This window comes from Pleurodeles waltl, chromosome 2_1 (genome assembly GCF_031143425.1).
Source record: "Pleurodeles waltl isolate 20211129_DDA chromosome 2_1, aPleWal1.hap1.20221129, whole genome shotgun sequence".
NCBI lineage: Eukaryota > Metazoa > Chordata > Amphibia > Caudata > Salamandridae > Pleurodeles > Pleurodeles waltl.
Window position 1 is genome coordinate 544,095,914 of NC_090438.1, and position 21,725 is coordinate 544,117,638.

At 45.8% G+C, this 21,725-nt stretch overlaps 1 protein-coding gene across 50 annotated transcripts in view; it reads right to left on the bottom strand.

Annotated features, from left to right (window-relative positions):
* CLASP2 (cytoplasmic linker associated protein 2) overlaps positions 1 to 21,725 on the bottom strand; it is a 1,425,897-nt gene that overhangs the window by 709,974 nt on the left and 694,198 nt on the right. For all 50 annotated transcript variants that reach the window (XM_069214594.1, XM_069214706.1, XM_069214671.1 and 47 more), the window contains one exon: positions 16,556 to 16,615. In XM_069214594.1, coding sequence (XP_069070695.1) covers positions 16,556 to 16,615 — 60 coding nt within the window. The remainder of the gene's footprint in view (positions 1 to 16,555; positions 16,616 to 21,725) is intronic.

Genomic DNA, 21,725 nt, shown 5'->3' on the forward strand with positions numbered 1-21,725 from the left:
TTTTGCGTTTTCTTTTGTTGCAAATAGGTCTATTTGTGGTGTTCCCCATCTTTGGAAGTAGGTGTTTATTATTTGGGGGTGAATCTCCCATTCGTGGATCTGCTGGTGATCCCGAGAGAGATTGTCTGCTAACTGATTCTGAATCCCTGGAATATACTGTGCTATTATGAATAAACAAATGCGGTTGTGAATCGCCCAATGCCATATTCTTTGTGCCAGGAGACACAACTGTGTTGAGTGTGTTCCTCCTTGTTTGTTCAGATAATACATCGTTGTCATGTTGTCTGTTTTGACAAGAATGTGTTTGTGTCTTATTATAGGTTGAAATGCTTTCAAAGCTAGAAACACTGCCAGTAGTTCTAAGTGATTTATGTGAAACTGTCTCTGCTGAGTGTCCCATTGTCCTTGGATGCTGTGTTGGTTGAGGTGTGCTCCCCACCCTATCATGGAGGCATCTGTCGTTATTACGTATTGAGGCACTGGGTCTTGGAAAGGCCGCCCTTGGTTTAAATTTATATTGTTCCACCAATGAAGGGAGGTGTATGTTTGGCGGTCTATCAACACTAGATCTAGAAGTTGACCCTGTGCCTGTGACCATTGTGATGCTAGGCACTGTTGTAAGGGCTGCATGTGCAATCTTGCGTTTGGGACAATGGCTATGCATGAGGACATCATGCCTTGTAGTTTCATCACCATTTTGACTTGTATCTTTTGTTTTGGATACATGGCCTGTATTACATTGTGAAATGCCTGTACCCTTTGCGGACTTGGAGTGGCAATCCCTTTTATTGTGTTGATTGTCGCCCCCAAGTATTGCTGTATTTGACACAGCTGAAGGTGTGACTTTGTGTAGTTAAGTGAGAAACCTAGTTTGTGGAGGGTATTTATGACATACTTTGTGTGTTGTGAACACCGTTCTTGCGTGTTGGTTTTGATTAACCAATCGTCTAGGTACGGGAACACATGTATTTGCTGCCTTCTGATATGAGCAGCTACTACTGCCAGGCATTTTGTAAAAACTCTTGACGCAGTTGTTATCCCGAATGGCAACACTTTGAATTGGTAATGTACCCCTTGGAATACAAACCTTAAGTACTTTCTGTGTGAAGGATGTATCGGTATATGGAAGTATGCATCCTTTAGGTCTAGTGTTGTCATGTAGTCTTGTTGTTTGAGCAGTGGGATTACGTCCTGTAATGTCACCATGTGAAAGTGATCTGATTTGATGAAGGTATTTAATGTTCTGAGATCTAATATGGGTCTTAGAGTCTTGTCCTTTTGGGGTATGAGAAAGTAAAGAGAGTAAACTCCTGTTCCTTTCTGTTGAATTGGTACTAATTCTATTGCTCCTTTTTGTAGCAACGCTTGGACCTCTAGTCCTAGAAGATCCATGTGTTGTTTTGACATATTGTGTGTTTTCGGTGGGACGTTTGGAGGGAATTTGAGAAATTCTATGCAATAACCATACTGGATAATTGCTAGGACCCAAGTGTCTGTTGTTATTTCCTCCCAATGTTTGTAAAACTTGGTTAGCCTTCCCCCCACAGGTGTAAGGTGTTGGGGATTTGTGATGTGAAAGTCACTGCTTGTTTTGAGGAGTTTTGGGACTTTGGAACTTCCCTCTACTCTTTTGGAATTGTCCCCCTCTATATTGTCCCCGAAAACTTCCCCGCTGATATTGGCTCTGATAAGTGGGCCTTGTTTGTGAGGTTGTGGGTTCTGTAGTTTGTCCTCGAAACCCCCCTCTAAACTGCGTTTTACGAAATGTGCCTCTGCTCTGTGGGGAGTAGAGTGCGCCCATGGCTTTGGCTGTATCAGTGTCTTTTTTAAGTTTTTCGATAGCAGTGTCCACCTCCGGCCCAAACAACTGCTGTCTGTTAAAAGGCATAATAAGCACAGCTTGTTGTATTTCCGGCTTGAATCCTGACGTACGCAACCATGCGTGTCTCCTTATGGTTACTGCTGTATTTACTGTCCTAGCAGCTGTATCTGCTGCATCCATTGCTGACCGTATCTGATTATTTGAGATACTTTGTCCTTCCTCCACCTCTTGTTGTGCCCTCTTCTGGAACTCCTTGGGTAAGTTTTCAATGAAATGTTGCATTTCGTCCCAATGAGCCCTATCATATCTTGCCAGCAGTGCCTGTGAGTTGGCAATACGCAACTGGTTGGCATCTTGTGCTGCAACCCTTTTCCCCGCTGCGTCGAACTTGCGACTCTCCTTGTCTGGAGGTGGTGCATCTCCTGAGGTGTGAGAGTTTGCTCTTTTGCGAGCTGCCCCTACTACCACAGAGTCTGGTGTTAATTGCTGCGTGATATATACAGGGTCTGTTGGTGGTGGCTTGTACTTTTTTTCTACTCTTGGAGTTATGGCCCTGCCCTTCACAGGCTCCTGAAACACCTGTTTGGAGTGTTTTAGCATTCCGGGTAGCATAGGTAAGCTTTGGTATTGGCTACGAGTCGAGGATAGTGTATTAAACAAAAAGTCATCCTCAATAGGTTCTGCGTGCAAGGTGACGTTATGAAATGCAGCTGCTCTTGACACCACCTGTGTATAAGCTGTACTGTCCTCAGGTGGCGACGGCCTCGCTGGGTAACAGTCTGGGCTGTTATCTGACACTGGCGCATCATAAAGATCCCATGCGTCGGGATCATCCTGACTCATTCCAGTATGAGTTGGGGATTGCATCAGTGGTGGAGTGGCTACCGGTGATGTGTGCGTTGATGGTGGTGGGGATGGTGGCGGTGTTGTTTGTTTTGCCACCTTTGCCTGTGGCTGTTTGTCCTTTTCTTGAAAGACAAGTCTTCTTTTCATCCTAATTGGGGGAAGAGTACTTATCTTCCCTGTGTCCTTTTGGATGTGGAGCCTTCTCTGAGTGTAGTCTGGATCCATTGACTGTAGTTCTTGTCCGAACTTATGTCCTTGCATTTGGGAGGACAGTCCCTGTTCCTCTGTGTAGGAACCTGATTTCGGTTCCGAGGCTGGATGTTTCGGAATGGAAACCAGGGGCGGCCGGGTGCAGTGTGCAAAGCAGGCATTGGGTTTCAGGTAGGAAACAATGGGGGGGACCCGGACCTCGCCCAATTCCTGTGCCCAGTCCAAAGATGGGTCATCCTGGTATTCATAAAGGTCTAGGGACCCCAAAATCAGACTTGGGGTGAGTAAGCCCCATTGAAGACAGAGGCAGCTTTGGCTACCGCCGTTCCGACTTCAAGTTGTCAGGGATAAGGATCAGGATCGACGACGATGGTGGGCACCACCGATGTCGGGAGCGTCGACAGTCTAACAGACGCCAGGGAGTCTCAGTGGTACGACCGAGGTCGGTGTGGATCCGCGAGAGGATCCGGAGGGGACCTCAGTGGCCGAAGGCGCCACCGCTGAACCTGAAGGCCCCTCGACTGAACCCACTGGGCCTGTATGGGGGCTCATTTTCAGGCCAGTATGGGGGTTCGACCCCCATACGGGCCCAAAGGTGCTGTATTGGGTCAGTATGCCAAAAATGAGGCGCATAGCCTCATAAAACTCCTTTAATTGGGCAGGGGTCGTTCCCAGAAATTCGGGGAAGCGCAGAGCAGACCCAGAAGCAGGCTCCACAGACTGAAGCCTTGAGCGTTGATGCTCCTCCTGTGTTGCATCAGCCGAGGGACAGGGTGAAGTTGAAGGGTGACGGGACCGCTTCAACGACTTTTGTCTCACCTGTGCCAAGAGTCTTGGAGGAAGAAGAATGGTGGGGGCTCTGTGAACGGTCTCAAGACCTTCCCCTCACGCGAGAGAGGGACATACGCGGAGTTGAGCGCCGGGCCGCCATGACCACTCCCTCAAGGCCTTTGGGTGCATGGCCCCGCACTCAGAGCACGACTTCGGGCCGTGGTCGAGCTCCAAGCACCACAAACAGACCCGATGCGGATCCATCACCGACATCATGCGGTGACAGTCCTCATAGCTTGAAACCGGTCTTCGGGGACATCTTGACGCACCAAAAACTCACCCAAAAACTCGACAACACGGTCTAACTCGGTCAAAAAGACCAGGGTAGCTCTCTCAGGATCAGCGCGTGGCACGTAAAGAAAAGAACTGACGTCACTGCGCTGAGGCGGCGTCTATGTGCTACTCCCGACGCCATCACTGGGACTATTTCGCCAACAATGCCAACGGAGCCTACCAACGCCACCTACTGACGTGAAAGGGTATTGCTCTCCAGATCCAGTCTGACGTCTGGGAGAAAATCCTAAGGTAAGGAATCTGCAGCTAGAAGTCTTAGAGATGTAGAGTTTCCTAGCACATGACTCTGGACATCACCCCTTCCTGCGTGTTGCAGTACCACAATGCGGTGGTGTTGTCCATGAGAACTTGCACCACCCTCCCCTTGATGGCAAACAAGAAGGGTTTTAATGCTAAGCGAATCGGCCCAACTCCAGCAAACTGATGTGGAAGAGAGTCTCCACCAGAGACCAGAGTCCTCTGATCTCCACCTCTTCCAGATGGCCTCTCCAATCCACTGTCAACCCAGGGTGGGGTAGGGAGAAGGACAAGAAAGAGATGTGTGTCTTTACCCTATCCCCCCACTTCCTATCCAAAGAGAAGCCATCTGGGTGTCACAATGTTATTTGGTCTCCCTCCATATCACCAGTCATGGAGCCGATTCCACAGCTGATCACAGTGTTCTCAGAGTTCCCAGGCCTTTGGCAGCACTGCAGCAAATTGTCACCTTTAAGGAAGCAGTACTTCAGATATTTGATGTTCTTCTGCCTCCCTCTGGGTGTTTTTGGGTGCCAAGGATCTAGCGGGCCTCCAGTTTGGTTACTAGCGCAGATCCATCCTAGCGGATACCCTTAGATCCATTATGGGCCTGGCTCCTTAACCTACGCTGGTCACTCCTACGTCGATACTGCTGCCAACGCAGGGAGGGGACCTAGTGCTGATCCCAAAGTCTGACCCTGAACCGAGTTCAGCTTAATCCTGCCTGATGTTGCACTTCAAAAGTACTTGAGCGCAACCAGTCGCGTTACAACCTGACTCTGTTCTAGTGCCACTACCAGAAAGACATGCCATCAGAGATTTACACAGGCGGCCCCTGGTGGAGGTGTGACTAAACTGTCCTTTTATGCACAAAAGTAATCTGGGACACCAAGCAGACATGGAGTCTTGTTGAGACATTAGGGCCTAGTACCCTCTTATGGGGAAAGGAGTTCAATGCTATAATGGATCCATACTTGGTTTGTGAAAGCGAAGGAAGGCCCCGGCACACCGGGTGTTGTAAGAATGCGGTGCTCCATCGTTTCACGAAATGTACTAGTAGATTTATGACATGCACAATACAAACTTAACAGGGAGGGTACGTGCATTAATACCACACACAACAGCTGGTCTTGCATAGATATGTGGCTAGCTACAAAGGATGCAGACACACGAAAAATAGAGATGACGCACTGCCCACATACACTTTCGGGAACACTTTCCTGTACTTTTGGGGTTGTAGATTCCAGATGGTGTACAGCGTGCATTCTGTGGTGTCTCCTGGGCTTAGGCTTTGTGCAACAAGGCCTTTAGGGTGGAAGTGAGGGAAGCCATTGTAGAGTATTGTGCACAGAATGTGGGCTCAGTGCAGTCACTTGGCCTCTCTCGGAGGCCTTCAAGTTCGTTATTAGAGGGGTCTGTTTGGCCAAGAAGCATGGTGTCCTTCGAGCACTGCACTGCGAATTGGCGACCGTACAGGAAAAGCTGGGAGATCTGGAGAGGCGCTACTATGATTCTGGAGACATTTCACATCTGGCGGAGGCCAGAGGGCACCTTGACAAATATGATGAGTGGAGCTGAGCGAGATATGCTTTTTGGGGAAACATGCACTGGCCATACAGTATGGAGGAAGGTGAAAGGGCTGGGAAACGCTTCCTAATCTTTTGGGTAAGCCGTGGGCCAGTGACTCTGTAGTGGAATTAGAGGATGAGCAGGAAGGACCACAACTGGGGACAGAGGCAGTGCAGCAGAAGATGAGGTCCTTTTTCGCCTCCCTGTACTCGGCTAATGCTCCTCCCCGTGATGAAATGTACACTGACTATTTTGATGACTTCAAATGTTGTGGCTGGATGACGGTCACAGACAATTCCTGGATGCCCCTTTAACTGAGGAGGACATAGTTCAGGTCATTCAGGAATTGCTGGTAGAGAAAGCGCTGGGTTTGGATAGTCTAACAGCTGCATTTTATAAAGCACAAGCAGAATTGCTGGTGTCATATCTCTTAGAAATGTATGCAAAATCACTAGAGAGGGCCCTTCTCCCGCACTCACTTTGTGAGGCACTAACAGTAACCATTCTCATGGCAGATAAGGACCTGGCTAAATGCGACTCATACTGCCCCACTGTCCTTCATAAACATGGACAACAAAATTCTGGCTAAACTGATAGCATCGAGACTACTTCCCCTGCTGCCGACCATTGTCAGGCCAGACCAATCACGGTTTGTACCTCGTAGGTCCATCATCCATAACTTATTTTGCAGTGGTACAGTCGGTTGGCCCCGGGGATTATGCGGGCAGCAATGGTTTTAGAAGCCACCAAGGCGTTTGACTCACTGGACTGGTCGTACCTTTTTGCGCTCCTGGCCCAGTTGGGTTTGAGCTCCCGGTTCATTAATCTGGTCCGCCTGCTGTATGCTGAATCCTCTGCTAGACTGCGCATTAATGGCTCGGTCACTGAGCCCTTTGTACTTTTCTGAGGCACCTGTCAGGGATGCCCACTTTTGGCAGTGCTGTTTGCAGTGGCGATGGAACCATTGGCCATGCATCTTCAGCAGCAGCACACCCATAGAGGATTAGCCTTTACGCCCTGCATGATCCTGGTGTCAATGTACGCGGATGATGTCGCACTTTACCTGCCCGACCCACAGATCAATATAGATACCATTATATGCAAAGTTATTCACTTCAGTGATCTCTCAGGTATTAAAATTAATTGGGCAAAATCTGTGGTGTTGCCACTGACCAAAGATACTGTTCTGCATGTCTGAGTTCCCCCTGTGTTGGGCAACGGAACCCGTGAGATACCTGGGAAACTGGCTGGCGAGAGGGCTGGATGAATTGTGGAGAGCCAATTATGGATGTGCTATATCATGGCTGGAGGACAACATGAACTGCTGGAAATCTTTGCCACTGTGGCTAACTGGCAGGATTGCGGTCACTAAAATGGTAGTCCTCCCAAAATTCATCCATCTATTTACTAATATCCCGAAACCGCTCACCGAGTGTTTTCAGAGAAGACTGTGCTCACTGTTGATCTACTTTGCATGGGCAGGTGGACAGCCACGGATGTCATGGGAATCGCTTACTTTGCCCTTTGAGTAGGGGGAACTGGCAGCGTAGGGTATAGATTTGTACTATAACTGTGCCCAGGACCAGTTTGCGCACTCCTGTATAAATCAAGTGCAGATTTTGTCTTGCACCGTCCCAGACTGACTCCCAATTAACTTTGCCTGTGATACAGGTACAGTATAGCCTGTGTAAATACTTGTATACTGTGATACAGGTACAGTATAACCTGTGTAAATACTTGTAGTGCACTAATCTGTGCCCGCCACTCATGGACGCATCTTTGGTGTGCATGGTGCAAAACGAATACTTCTAGACCTTTATGTCAGATGCTAATTCTTAGGCCCTGTGTGACCTAGCCTTCACACAGACTGGTGGCAGGATCCCCATTACACCACTGTACAAAAGTGTCATCAATTTGCTGGGGGCAGGGCCTCCTGCCACTAAGGAGAGCAGGCTCTAACTTTGGGGCTCCTGTGAGAAGTCTAGGAATAGTTGTCTGTCTCATTCAGGCCACACACCCTCACTTTCTCCCGGAGGTATAGTGTATCTGGGTGAGGAAGAGTAGGAAGCTGGCTCTGTATATACTAGATCAAAATGAGATATAGTGTTCACAGAGTCCAGGGGTTCCCCAAGAGGCTTGACAGAGGCAATAATAGATAAGACTAAGGCACTATTTGTGGTAGTGTGGTCGAGCAGTTAGGCTTATCAGAGGGTAGTGTTAAGCGTTTGTTGTACACACACAAGCAATAAGTGAAAACACACACTCAATGACTTAACTCCAGGCCAACACATTATATTGTTAATTTATTTCTAGAACCACAAGATTCATTTAGCAGGTAAGTACATTAAATGAAAGGTACTTAGGGCTTTGAATAGAATCAATATTGTACATAGTTTTCTTTAAAATGGCAAAAAGCTATTTTAAAAGTGGACACAGTGCAATTTTCAACAGTTCCTGGGGGAGGAAAGTAAAGCAGAGTTTCTGAGGTATGTACCACACTTACAGGTTCAGTCTCCAGGGCACAGGTAGCCCACCGCTGAGGGTTCAAAGTAACCCCAAACACCCAGCACCAGCAATACAGAGCCGGTCAGGTGCAGAGGTCAAACAGGAGGCAAAATAAAATGGACGCCTATGGAGACAAGGGGTACTCCGCTACCAGTCTGCTTGCAGGTAAGTACCGGCGTTGTCGGAGGGCAGACCAGGGGTGTTTGGAGGTGTACTGGAGGGGCCCCAAGTAGGCACAAAAACCACACCCTCAGCAGCACGGGGGCGGCCGGGTGCAGTGTGCAAACAGGGCGTCATGTTCTCAATAGAACTCTATGGAAGGACCCAGGGGTCACTTAAGCGCTACAGGAAGGGCACAGAGGGGCCTCTCAGGCAAGCCACTGACTCGGCAAGGGTGAAGGCCGCCTGCTGGTCGTTGCTGCACCGGTGGTCAGTTTCTCTCTGGCCTGGGGCTGCAGGTGCAGTGCTTCTCCAGGCGTCAGATATTTTCATCCCGAGCAGTCGCGGTCGGTCAGGGGGGTCCTCGGGATTACCTCTGCAGGTGTCATCGGAGGGGTGCTGAGAGGTCAGCCCAGGGTGGACACATCGTCGGAGTCGCCTGGGGGTCCTCTCTGGATAGTGGGTTTCTCTGGACACAGGCCGGAGGCAGAGGAGTTAGACTCACACTTCTGGAGTGAGGTGAGAGTTCCTTTAAAGTTGATCGCTTGTTTTTTTCTTTGGACAGGTCCGCTGTCCACAGGAGTTTCTTGGCCTTCGGTGAGGCAGGCAGTCCCCTGGAGGCTTTTCAGGGTCGCTGGTCCTGCAGAACGCGTTGCTTCTTTTCTTGCAGCTTTTTGAAGTAGGAGACGGGCCTGTAGGGCTGGGACGGAGTCAGTTGTTGTCTCCTTCTCTTCTATGCAGGGTTTTCGGCTCAGCAGTCCTTCTTTCTTGAGGTAGTCAGAAATCTGCAGAGCTGGTTCAGGGTCGCCCCCAAATACTAAAATCAGGGGTGTGTTAGGGTCAAAGGGCAGTAGCCAATGGCTACTGTTCCGGAGGGTGGCTACACCCTCTTTGTTCCCACTACCTCTGGGAAGGGGGTACATCACTATCCCAATTGGTCCTAATCCTCCTAAGCAAGATGGAGGATTTCTCAAGGAGGGGGTCACTTCAGCTCCGGACACCTTAGTGGTGGTCCTGGCTGAGGGGGGTGACTCCTCCTTGTTTTTCTCATTATCTTTCTGGACTTGCCGCCAAAAGTGGGGGCTCCTCCGGGGGCGGGCATCTCCACAAGCCGGAGTGCCCTGGTGGCACTGTAACACCAGACTTGAGCTTCTGAGGCTCACCGCCAGGTGTTACAGTTCTTGCAGGGGGAGGTGTGAAGCACCTCTACCCAGGACAGGCTTTGTCTCTGACGACAGAGAGCACAAAGACACTCACCCTATGTGGTCAGAAATTCATCTGGAAGTGGCAGGCTGGCACAGGCCGGTCAGCCCTGCCCTAGCAGTTCAGCTAACATACAGGGGGCATCTCTAAGATGCCCTCTGTGTGCATTTTGCAATAAATCCTACACTGGCATCAGTGTGGGTTTATTGTGCTGAGAAGTTTGATACCAAACTTCCCAGTATTCAGTGTAGCCATTATGGTCCTGTGAAGTTTGTAATGACAAACTCCCAGACCATGTACTCAGTATGGCTACCCTGCAATTACAATGTCTAAGAATAGACTTAGACACTGTACATGCATATTCCTCATGCAGCTATGCTATCACCTGTAGTATTGTGCACCCTGCCTTAGGTCTGTAAGGCCTGCTAGAGGGGTGACTTACCTATGCCACAGGCAGTGGTTTGTGGGCATGGCACTCTGATGGGAGTGCCATGTCGACTGTCTTTTCTCCCCCATTAACACACGCAAGCTGCAAAGCAGTGTGCATGTACTGAGTGAGGGTGGCATAATACATGCTGCAGCCCTTGGGGACCTTCCCAGGGCCCTTGGTACCAGGGGTATCTTTTACAAGGGACTTAACTGTACAAGGGCTGTGCCAATTGTGGAAACAAAGGTACAGTTTTAGGGAAAGAACAGTGGTGCTGGGGCCGGGTTAGAAGGGTCCCAGCACACTTCCAATCAAAGCTAGCATCAACACTAGGCAAAAAGTGTGTGTGTGGGGGGGGAGGGGGGGGGGGTGTTAAGATGACATTGCCAAGAGTGGCATTTTCCTACAGGAAGGTATTGTTCTTATAAAGGTCTCACGTTTTCTGAATTCCCTTTGCTATCATTCATTTAAATGTAATCTCAAACTGAGGGTTTCAGACCACAGGCATGTGCGAGGATTATAGATTGTTGATTGCACACATCTTACTGTGTGAATTTCATATCTGGGTCTGATGGGGTCTTTCAATATTACCATACTGAAATTATCAGGGCTTACCAGGGCTCTCTAGAACTCTATATGGAACTTTACAATTATCATGAAACTAGTGAGAGGTGAGCTGGGCATGTGCAATCAAGTAGTATACTTCAAGTTGTGACATCGCAAAACCACCTTGGTTAAACTTGCTCTGTAGTATATTTCAACCTAAACGGCCGGTTGTCCTACTCATGCTAGTTTTACCATTAAAGACCTAAGGTGCTGAAAAAAAAGCCTTGTTGAGAGGTATAGGAACGTTCTAAACCAGTTAAAATTGTAATACCACCATTTTCATTACTGTTATTCTACGTGCCGTGGACAGGGGCAATTTTATACTGTTTTCATCAAAGAGCCATAGTTTTCACACAGCAGGACCCCCATATCATATGAAAGTGGATTCCGAGATAATGGATCGGCATTTCTTGCCACTGCAGTGGCTGGTCTAAAATTGGTTGTGTAGTGTTAGCTGTTAACAACACCATAGAAGATTTTGCCCAGTTGATTGTCAAAGCAGACCACTTCCTAAATCGCAAGATTTCTGCTGTTAATCTTTGTAAATTGACTTTCCGGTCCTTGACTACCAGGAGTATGTCATCTGAGTACAGAAAGATCAGTAAACACTGTGTGCCAAACTGTATACCCTATCGCTGCAAGCTTTGCGTAATAGACATGCTAGTATTTGAACTGCCACTGCACAAATCAGGGGCGTGAAGGGACATCCCTGCTGTGTGCTACACTGGACGGGAAGTGACACATGACTATTTATATGTAAGCACACCGTCAGCCTCATATACAAAAGAGAAATCCAGCGCATCATTGCATTACCCAGTCCCATTCTGGTGAGTATTGGCAACATAAATGAGCATTCTACTGAACTGAAAACCTTGGCCACAACTCCCAGCTCCGGATACAGCTGATGCGCTGCGGTGAACATGTTTCTCAAGTTGTCTGCTGTTGAGCATCCTGGTATAAAGTTGGACTGGTCCAGTAGAACCAGTCCATGCATTAGTGGCAACAGACCAGTCAGTATCTTGTTAATTAAGTTTAGAAGCGACCTTGGTGTGTGTCATCCGCACTCATGAACAGGCTTTCCTGGTTATAGCAGCGTTACCACTGTTGCCTCCTGTACAGTTGGGGGCACTCACACTTTAGCACGGCGTCGCCATACATTTCTAATGTGTGGAGCAAGCAGATCTGCATACTCCTTCTAAAATTTGCTTGTCAGACTGTCACTGTCAGGCACCTTACTTACTCTCAGATCCTTGATTGCTTTTTTGATATTTTCCTTGGTAGGGGTGGGGGGCAGGGGGAGAGCACAGAGTTCCCCCCTTTCAGATGTCTCCACCCACGATGTCAATGCTTCCAGGAACTCGCCTTCGGATGTCCATCACTTACTGAATGAGGAGCTATATAATCTAGTTTAATAGTCAGTAAATGCTGCCAAGATATCAGTTCTGAGATGGGTATGCATGCCCCTTTGCTGTACCAATGGTAGAAATGTGGTCAGCCACCCACTCCAGCTTCAAAAGGCTGGCTAGCGTGCGCCCAGGATGCTGTCCTTCTCCATATATTCTTGCAGTTGCATATTTCCCTACGTAATCAAATTTTCTCACTGCCACTTCCTTGTACTCCATGAGAGCCCGGTGTATGTTTACTTGTAGTGAGGGGTCCCTGAGGGTGGCATAATACATGCTGCAGCCCTTAGGGACCTTCCCTGGCCACAGGGCCCTTGGTATCAGGGGTACCTTTTAAAAGGGACTTAACTGTGCCAGGGCTGTGCCAATTGTGGAGACAAAGGTACAGTTTTAGGGAAAGAACACTGGTGCTGGGGCCTGGTTAGCAGGGTCCCAGCACACTTCAAATCATAACTAGCATCAACAAAAGGCAAAAAGTTAGGGGGTAACCATGGCAACATTGGCATTTTCCTACACTGAGTGTAAATAAGGTCTCAGTTACATCCGCAATTACAATCTGGGAAGCATAAAAGCAGTAATTAGCGATAAGGTCGAAAACATTATAGCACACAAGAAGAAACGAGAGACGCTAGAAATAGAGTCACTGGAGCAGCAACTGATCGATTTGGAAGGGGACCCCCAGGGCGGTCACAGACTTGCATATCTAGCGCAAAATTATGCTCCTAAGAAGGGAATACCACGCACTAGCACACCAAGATGCAAAAGACCAAGACTTGGTTACCAGACACCATTTGGATAAAACAGGAGATAAAGCTGGCACATTATTAGTTTGGTTGGGGAGGTGAGAAATGGAAGCGCGCTGGGTACACACTATTAGAGAGGGCAAAGGTGAAAGCAATAATACTGACCCAGAGATCGCTAATGAGTTTGTGAGACTCTACAAAGAGTTCTATCGTATGTAAAAGTCCACAGAGGTTCCCCTAATAGAGAACTTGTTAGAAGGGATACAAACGCCGCACATATTGATAGACTACAATTCCCTGGAAAGGGAGCTCAAACTGTCTGAAATCAAAGTGTCCATTGCCAAAATGCAGACAGGTAAGACCACCAGGCCAAATGGTCTCCCTATAGAGCTCCTTAAGAAAAACGCTGCATTAGTCCTATCTATTTTTGCCTCTGCAAACAAATTGGGGATCCACTGGACTCTGCACAGTGTACTTCTTTTTAGTGCACCATATAGAGAGCCAGCTTCCTACAAAGCGACTTTATTAATATGCAGTAAACTGAATAATCCATATGATTATGTCATCAAAGCAATAGCTGACGTGTTTCGTCACAACCAGTAACTTTTTCAAGGCTGTAAGTGTACAAAATTAAACAGGAATAATCAATCATAAAACAGAAAAATAATACAAATCTTACAAGATTTAGGAAAGAGGAATGGAAGAGACCAAAGACCAAAAGGTTGAACAAGTATACCATGTCTGTAAAGTACAATCATGGAGAAGAGTATGGAAGACAGCGAAAGGAATGAATAATATCCCCAAGTAACAATACCGCCAAAGCATTGCCAAAGACAACAGGTTTTACCTATGCAAAAGATAGTGGCATTACCAATGCATTTTAGCCATTTTGTACATCAGTGTGGCTGCTGTTCAGCATGGCTAAAAGTTAATGGCATAGTTGAGTGGGGTGGCGTATAGTGTGGGAGCGAGCAGTGTCATGGAGTAGAGTAAAGTGGAGATGTGTGGCCTACAGTGGAGTGTTTGCAGAGTGTTGCAGAGCAGCTTAAAATGTCACATAGTGTCCCACAGTGGCAGGGAGTTGCAAAATGGAATGTCGTTGAGTAGAGCTGTATAGAGCAGACTGGTGCAGAGCACAATTGGGTAAATTATGAGTGCCATAGACTGCAGTGTCGCAGAGTACAGTAGAGTGGAGTGGCACAGAGTGGCATAGAGTCACATAGAGTGGACTGGCACAGAATAGACTGGACTGACGTAGACTACTGTAGAGCAGACTGGCGTAGCCTGCATTGGTGTAGAGTGGTGCACAACATATAGTGCAGTGGCGTAGAATGCAGCAGCATAGAGTATACAATGGTGCGTAGAGGAGTGCAGCGTTGCAGAGTAGATTAGAGTGGCATAGAGTAGTGCAGAGTGGGGTAGAGTGCAGTGGCACAGAGTAGTGTAGTGTAGACAAGAGGGGAATAGAGTTCAGTGGCTTAGAACGGTGTGTGGCAGAGAAGAGTGGTGTAGAGTGCAGTGACGGAGAATGTAGTCAAGCAGGGTGGAGTAGGGTGGCGTAGAACAGAGTGGTGCAGTGTAGAGTGGCACAGAGGTAAGTGGCAGAGAGTGCAGTGTTGTGAAGTGGCAGAGTTCAAAGTGGTGCAGAGAGCAGTGGTGCAGAGTAGAATAAAGTGGTGTAGAATGCAGTGATGTAGAGTGCAATATTGTACAGCATAGTGGCGTAGAGTGCAGTGGCATAGATTAGAGTGTTACAGAGTAGAGTGGCTTAAAGAGCAGTGGTTTTAATTAAGTCGTTAAGAGTGCATTGGCACAAAGTACAGTGGTTTAAACTAGAGTGGCACAGAGTGCAGAGGAGTAGAGTGGAATGGCAAAGCATAAAGTGTAATGGTGTAGAGTGCAGAGTGGAGTTGCAATGAGTGGAGCTACAATCAGTGGAGTGTTGTAGAGTATAGGGGAGTGGTACAGAATAGAGTGCATTGGTATAGAATGTATTGGCAGAGAGCAGTGGAGTGTTGCAGATTATAGTGGAGTGGCATGCAGTAGACTGGTATAGAGTGCAGTGGGAAAGAGTGCATTGGCCAAGAGTGTATTGCCATAGAGTAGAGATGTGCAGAGTACAGTAGAGAGGCGTAGAGTGGAGTCATGTAGAGTGCAATGGCAAAGAGTGCAGTATTGCAGAATGGAGTGGAGTGGCATATAGTGGGGTGGTGTAGAGTAGAGTGAAATGGCATGCAGTGGTTTAGAGGGGAGTGGAGTATGCATAGTGAGGCAGCACACTGCCATTACAGACAACACATTTTCAACTGAAATAACCATTACATTCACACCGAAATACAGACAACCACTGCAATTCTTGTAAATATGGTGGAGCTGATAATTGAAAACGATTTTTTCAAAATTGATCCAGCAGCTGCATTTTGAACAATCGGAGGGTGCTATATCAGATAAGCTGGAAGGCCCAAGTACGCACTGTATGCACAGTCAAGTCTAGAGGTTAATACAGTGTGAATAATAATATTTTTGAGTATGCGTTGGGACCAAGTGCAACATTCTCTTTAGGGATTTCAGGATTGCAAAACAGCAAGAGGCAATTTCCTTAATTTGATGTTCAAATGAAAGGTAAGTATCAAATATGATAACTAAATCTCTTACTGTTGAGGTGAGCAGGGCGGAGTTCCCAAGCTCAGTTGGCCAACAATTGCAAGAATCTAGTGAGCGTTTTGTCAGAGTTTAATATGAAACAATTACTCTTCATCCACTCAACTATTGATTTTAGATACTGTTAAAACGAAATCAGTGCATCCTCATTATTCTCCTGAAAGGACAGGAGAATCGAGTGTTGTCATCAAATGAGATCACTCGCAAGCCCCATTAGTTGCTTTTCTTCCGTTATGTTTTTATCTTTTTTGACCAGGTCTCTACATCTCATCTTCCCTATTTTACGTATCTTCCCTATTTTACAAATTTTTCCACCCCTCCAAAGGGTATGACAGCACCTGACATACCTTATAGCTGATAAATGGGTACCCACATTTTTGAAAACCAAACACAATGTAGATGCGAAAAGAATCATCAGGAACAACACATACCTCACATCCTCCAATAGTTCTGGGGTGCTTATATTTGTATTGCTTGTGTGGAGTTTCCAGTTGACTTAAACCAAATCATGCTTAGATTAGACACAGGCTCCCATAAACTGTAGAACTGTGCCTTTTGCAGTGATAATGAACAGGATGCATGCCATGTAGAACACATCATTTGCTATCAAGAAATACATATCATGGACTATATATCTGTTTTGAGCAGTCTATTACCACAAAGATTATTTGTTACAGACACTGTTATGTACACACAGCCCAAAACAATACTACTATGGTAATAAATAGCACGGTGTAGGTAAAAACTGAACTAAAAAACAAACAGAAATGATAACAAAAGTCAGATTAATTTAACAGAACAGAAAATACTACAAAGGGCTATAAATAAACATAATCGTATTAAATAGCGTTAGTGCAACAATGAAACAGGGACTGATTATTATCAGATGAGCAAGACATCAATCTAGTGCACAAAGCATTTGAAACCTACTTGTGAATACAATAAGATATTCAATTTCATATTTGTGTGCAACTCTAAGCACTTCTGTTGTGTTGTGAAGAAAACTTTATAAGAAATGAACATGTAATCAAGTCCATACCTTTCCAATGAATGGGTTTGCCACTCTTGTAATAATAGATCTAAAAAGTCAAAACAGCGCCTGTGGAAACGAAAAAGAGAATTTATGTAGAGGACAACATCCAAGTTGACACTCCTAGACATTACTCCAATTTCTAAATACTTCACTTGAAGGAACCTTCTGACCTTTCATAAAAATTAGAGATTACTAAATTTCTTATCTGGAAACAATAGTTTCTCCACCAGTCAGTACCTCTCTTCAGCCATCACTCAGAAAAGGACATTCAAGAGTCGATGTCCAATCTGTATTCCTAACAAATTTACAGGTACGAGTCTATAAAGCATTAAGTTGCATACATGTTAAAAGGCAGGTCCTTCTGTATAAGCCTTATTTCAGTTACTCTTCAGATATAGACATGTACAAAATACGATCCACTAGCAACATCATTATATATTCTTAGCACAGGAATAAAAAAAAACTAAGACAAAGGACAACAGAAGGACCACCGCAAAGGACACAAGCATGCAACATCTCTCTTTACGCTGTAGGTTTATGACATTATCTACCTATGTTTCAACACTTCAGCCATACCATGCATTCCTCAAAGTCAGCAAGAATCTTGACGTATTTCTACTTGCCTACCAAGAGACAACCAAGCATTCTTTGTTAATGCTCAAGGGTAGGTTCTGATGTTGTGTGGAAAATTGAAATTAAGTTCCTAAATAGTTTTGAGGAGAGACGTGCAATCATGTCGATCAAAAGTGCATCCATAAGCTTTACTTAAGCATTCTTCTGCGCTATAGATTGAAACAGAGAAGAGACGTTCTAGATTTCCACAGTGGCAGGTGAATGCTATTCTCAAAGAATAGCTCTAGACCGGATCTAGGTATAGGCCTTTAGGTCGTGATTTGTTTTTATTTTTTGTTTACCCAGAAACCTCAGACCTGTCTGAGTTGAATCTACAGTGGTGCAGCAGAGCTTTACAACTTTGCAACATTCAGAGCCTTGGCCGGAGGACTCTTCTGATTAGGAAACAGTAAAGTGTATTGGATGACTGGCAAGCACTTCTAGAAGCAGATGCACAAAACAGTTCTTGGTCAGGTACAAAGTCACCTTTAGCCGTATGAAATAAGAGTAAGTGAACTGCTTGAAAAGGAATTGCTGTTACCTGTTATCAATCAACATCACCACTAAACATTTCAATTTCTTTTTACCATTTTAAGTCTCCAGTTTGCTATGTTATCTGTGATGTTAGTCTTAAAAAAACTCTAAGTTTATTTAAATGTTTTGGGCTCATGTGGTTTGCACTTGTAATGAAGGCATTTCCTCTGCTGCAGAGCTTGGAAATGCCATTCTTCTTGTAATTTGCAACTCAAGACGATGTTCCACAAGAGGGCAGGACTGAACATCTTGTGTGCTGCTACAGAGCAGGGCACAACAGACGTTCCCTATGTGGTTGTGTCTGTGACTGCAGCTGCCTTTTAGTTGGCCTAGTTTGCACTAGGAGCCAGACTGGACACCCAAATCAGACACAAATATCCAAATAAACCCAACACTATAGAAAGCCATGAGTAGAATGGGACCACGGGTGCACAACTGGGTCAGGGGAACCCTTCCTACTCAAAAGCATCCCCCTAACTTTCAGCCCATTTAGAAAATGTCAGAGTGGAGAGTCCAGCTATGCCTGATCCTTTGCCAAGAGGTGCATTAAATGCAACACAAGCTGCTCAATAAATAGCACAAGACATTTTAAGTCAACTATCTCATTCATTCTCTGATGGACTTCTTGTCTATGACCAAGTGATGTTGATGACTTTCAATTCCTCTTACTAGTTGAAGCTTAAACTGAATTCATGAACAGGGCCACTTCTTCACAGCTTGCCCCAGGTATCCCCCTACTACTTATACTTAGCAATTGAGGCGCGCTTAGTCAAGTGTTGCTTGTGCAGAGTATTCCCTCACCTAGCCCCAGGATATTCCTAGAAATTTCAGAATGGGTTGTAAGCTCACCCCAACTTTATTAAAAGCACATGTAGTGTCTGCAAGGCGGAAGCGCTAAACAGTATATACAAGGATGATATTTGGTAGAAGGTATAGTGAGTACAGCTGGATGTTAATATTTTTTTTTATTTTGTCAGCATTCAACCTATATAGACTGGCTGGGTATAAACATTTTTTTTATGTTGTTGTCTATATGACTGAAGCATAAATAAAGTATGCAAGATGAAAATGTTTCAGGAACAGACTAAGCTGAGTACATTGCGATGTCATTCAGAGAATGTTGGATGAGGTGTAAGTCGGGTAACAAATGTAAGCTATGCTCAATAATTATATTTCTGGTAGAAACATTATCTTCCTATGCTTTCTTAACCTTTCAAATATCCTCAAGGATGCAGACTGGATCTAGAAACGTTTTTCCCCAACAATTTCTCTTTAGTGCCACCATGTGGCACCATGAATCATTTGGTGCGGGAGTGCCCACCCCCAAATATTAGTAATGTTAGTACATAATATGGCAATTGGTGCACTAACATCAGTGCCTGGTACTTTTTGTGCCCACCATTAAGGAGCCCAGAGAGGAATTGAGAGAGCATTGACAGTAACAACACAACACACAATATATTTGCAAACTTTAGGATCTTATTGATCATGGCACTAGCTCACATGAGGGAAGGAGGACCCTGAGCAATCTACAACAAAATACTTTATTCACCAAAAACATCTTTACTAAAGTTAAGTTCACTTTTACTCTGAAGGATTCATCTTCCTACAGATTTCTCATCTTATGAATTAATTCCAATACACTATGTTCTAGGACACAGAACTGAACAGTGCTGCTTAACCAAGAAAGTCATACAATGCAGACAAAAGTACCAGGAACCGCATGCATGGGCTGCGAGGCAGTTTAGCAAAAGTATACAAGTATGACCTTCTGGCTACCTAGCAGACTGCCAACCACCAGACTGCCTCTGAGGAGAATCCATGGTCCTAGTGGAGTGGGCATGAATGATTTCCAGAGAGCCTTTCTTGGCCAAGACGTATGAAAAGCCTAACCCATTGTGAAATGATGCATTTGGTCACAGTCTTATCCTTCAAAGAACTGATCATCCACTCTGTCCTTTTGAGTGCTATTTATGCAGTAGGATAATACATCTGAGAACTGGACAACTGAGAGGAAGATGGACCAAATGCAGAGCATCAACAGATCGGCATATCTAATCAATCTCAATAATCTGGGGATTAGGTGTGTTTAATCTTCATGCACCTTCTACATGACCTCCCCATAGAAATCATACCAGTGCAATGGCATACAGCAAGCCTTATGATCAACAAAACCAAAAAGCATCCCACCAGGCGACCATTCACAACCCCATGGAATATTCCTGCTGTGGTGCCAGATTAAAAAAATCCATGAATGGTCACAATGAACTGGAGAACATCATGTCCTTCATTTCAGGGTGAAAGTTCCACATACGGTCCTCTAACGAAAAGCCACCCAGAGCATCCACTCTCAAGCTGAGGGAGCGTGGAAGCTATGCCTTTACAGGGAAAGTGTCCCATTACTGAGCCCACAGCCACAGTAGAATCACCTCCCAGATCAAAGTGCACAACCCAACCCCATTGAGTCTATTGATGTAATAGATGCTTGTGCTGTCAGACAGATTTTAAATTGTGCACTCTGAAAAGGGAGGGAGGAAGCCCTTTATTGCAAGACGGACCACCTGCAGCTCCAACACATTTATGTGCTGATGCTTCTCCAATGTAGACTAAAGGCCTTACTCTGTGATAATGTCCACCTGAGCAGCTCAGCCTAGCAAAGACATCTGTGACCACAGTAGGCAGCACTTTCTGAAGGATTAAGAGACAACCTAGCAACAGACTAAAGGAGCACATTCAGATCCCAGAGTACTGATGAAAAGATCTGCTCTCTCAAGTCAAGAGGCTCCCCTGCTGCTGAAGCCACTGCTTTCTCAGGCACAAATGAAGGGATCTCAGCAACCATCTGGTGCGGGGGCACCGACAGGATGCATATAGGACGTGCAGAAAGAACATGTGCTTGAGACAGAAACATCAGTATTATATTCTGTATTTCTGCAGTTCTCTATGGAACAGTAAAATTCTTCATGAGATTTGTGTTCAGTGCTGCCACCATCAAGGTCAGCTTCTGCATGGATGTAAGATGAGAGAAGGTTATAAGGATGCTGAAGTTGTTCCTTGACCATTAACAGATACCTCTCCTTCAGCAGCCAGTCATCCAGTTATGAAAATACACACACTACTGACAACTAAAGTGAAGATCTCACAGTTCTTAGCACTGCCATGAAAACATGTCAACCCAAATGATAGAAACATGAACTGACAGGTGCTGGGACACCACAGCAGGACAGGATTGGCAAATGGAAATAGATGTGCTGGCGGTCCAAGAATCAAGGTTCTGCACATTGTATGGTCGGCGGGATGTGGCTCACAGACAGCATCTTGGATATGCCAAATGAACAGTTTCAAGAGACGAAGGTTGACAATTTATCTCAGACATCTGTTTTTCTTGGAAAGTAGAGACCTGTGCACTTTTCTTCCACCCGCTGGATGGCTTTATATAGTGGAGCAAGAACATCTGCCCAAAGTCAAAATGGAGGCATTTGTTAGATACCATGCTCGGATGGAAGGAGCAAGGAGAGGGCAGAGCAGAAAGTCAAATATTTAGGCCTTGTGTATTAGGTGGCTGGCCCAATGATTCTTGATGAACTCGCCAGTGGAAGGTGATGAAGATTGGATCTGCTGCTGTTACTGATGGTGGGATCTCCTAAATGTACCTTTGCACCAAACGAAGTACATTTGACGTTCCATCTGAATCGGCTGTGATGGCTGTCAAGTCGGGGCTGTTGTGTCCTGGAGAAGCCTTGAAATGTTCTGAACTGATGGAGGAATTGCCTTGTTCAGAAAGCCAGGTACAACAAGTGAACTGTAGCTATTTTATGTAGCATTTCAAGGAGCAGTCTGTTTTCTCACCTAGTAGTCACTCGCCCCAGAAGGGCATGTTCACATGTGTGACTTGGACACCTTTGGCAAAGGTTGTGGATGAATATAAGCGCATCGGTGTCAAGTGACCGTCGTGCACACTGATCAATCAACAGTCGCTACAGAATCTAGGCCACACTTCAGGAATTATTTGTATGCATCCCAACCATCA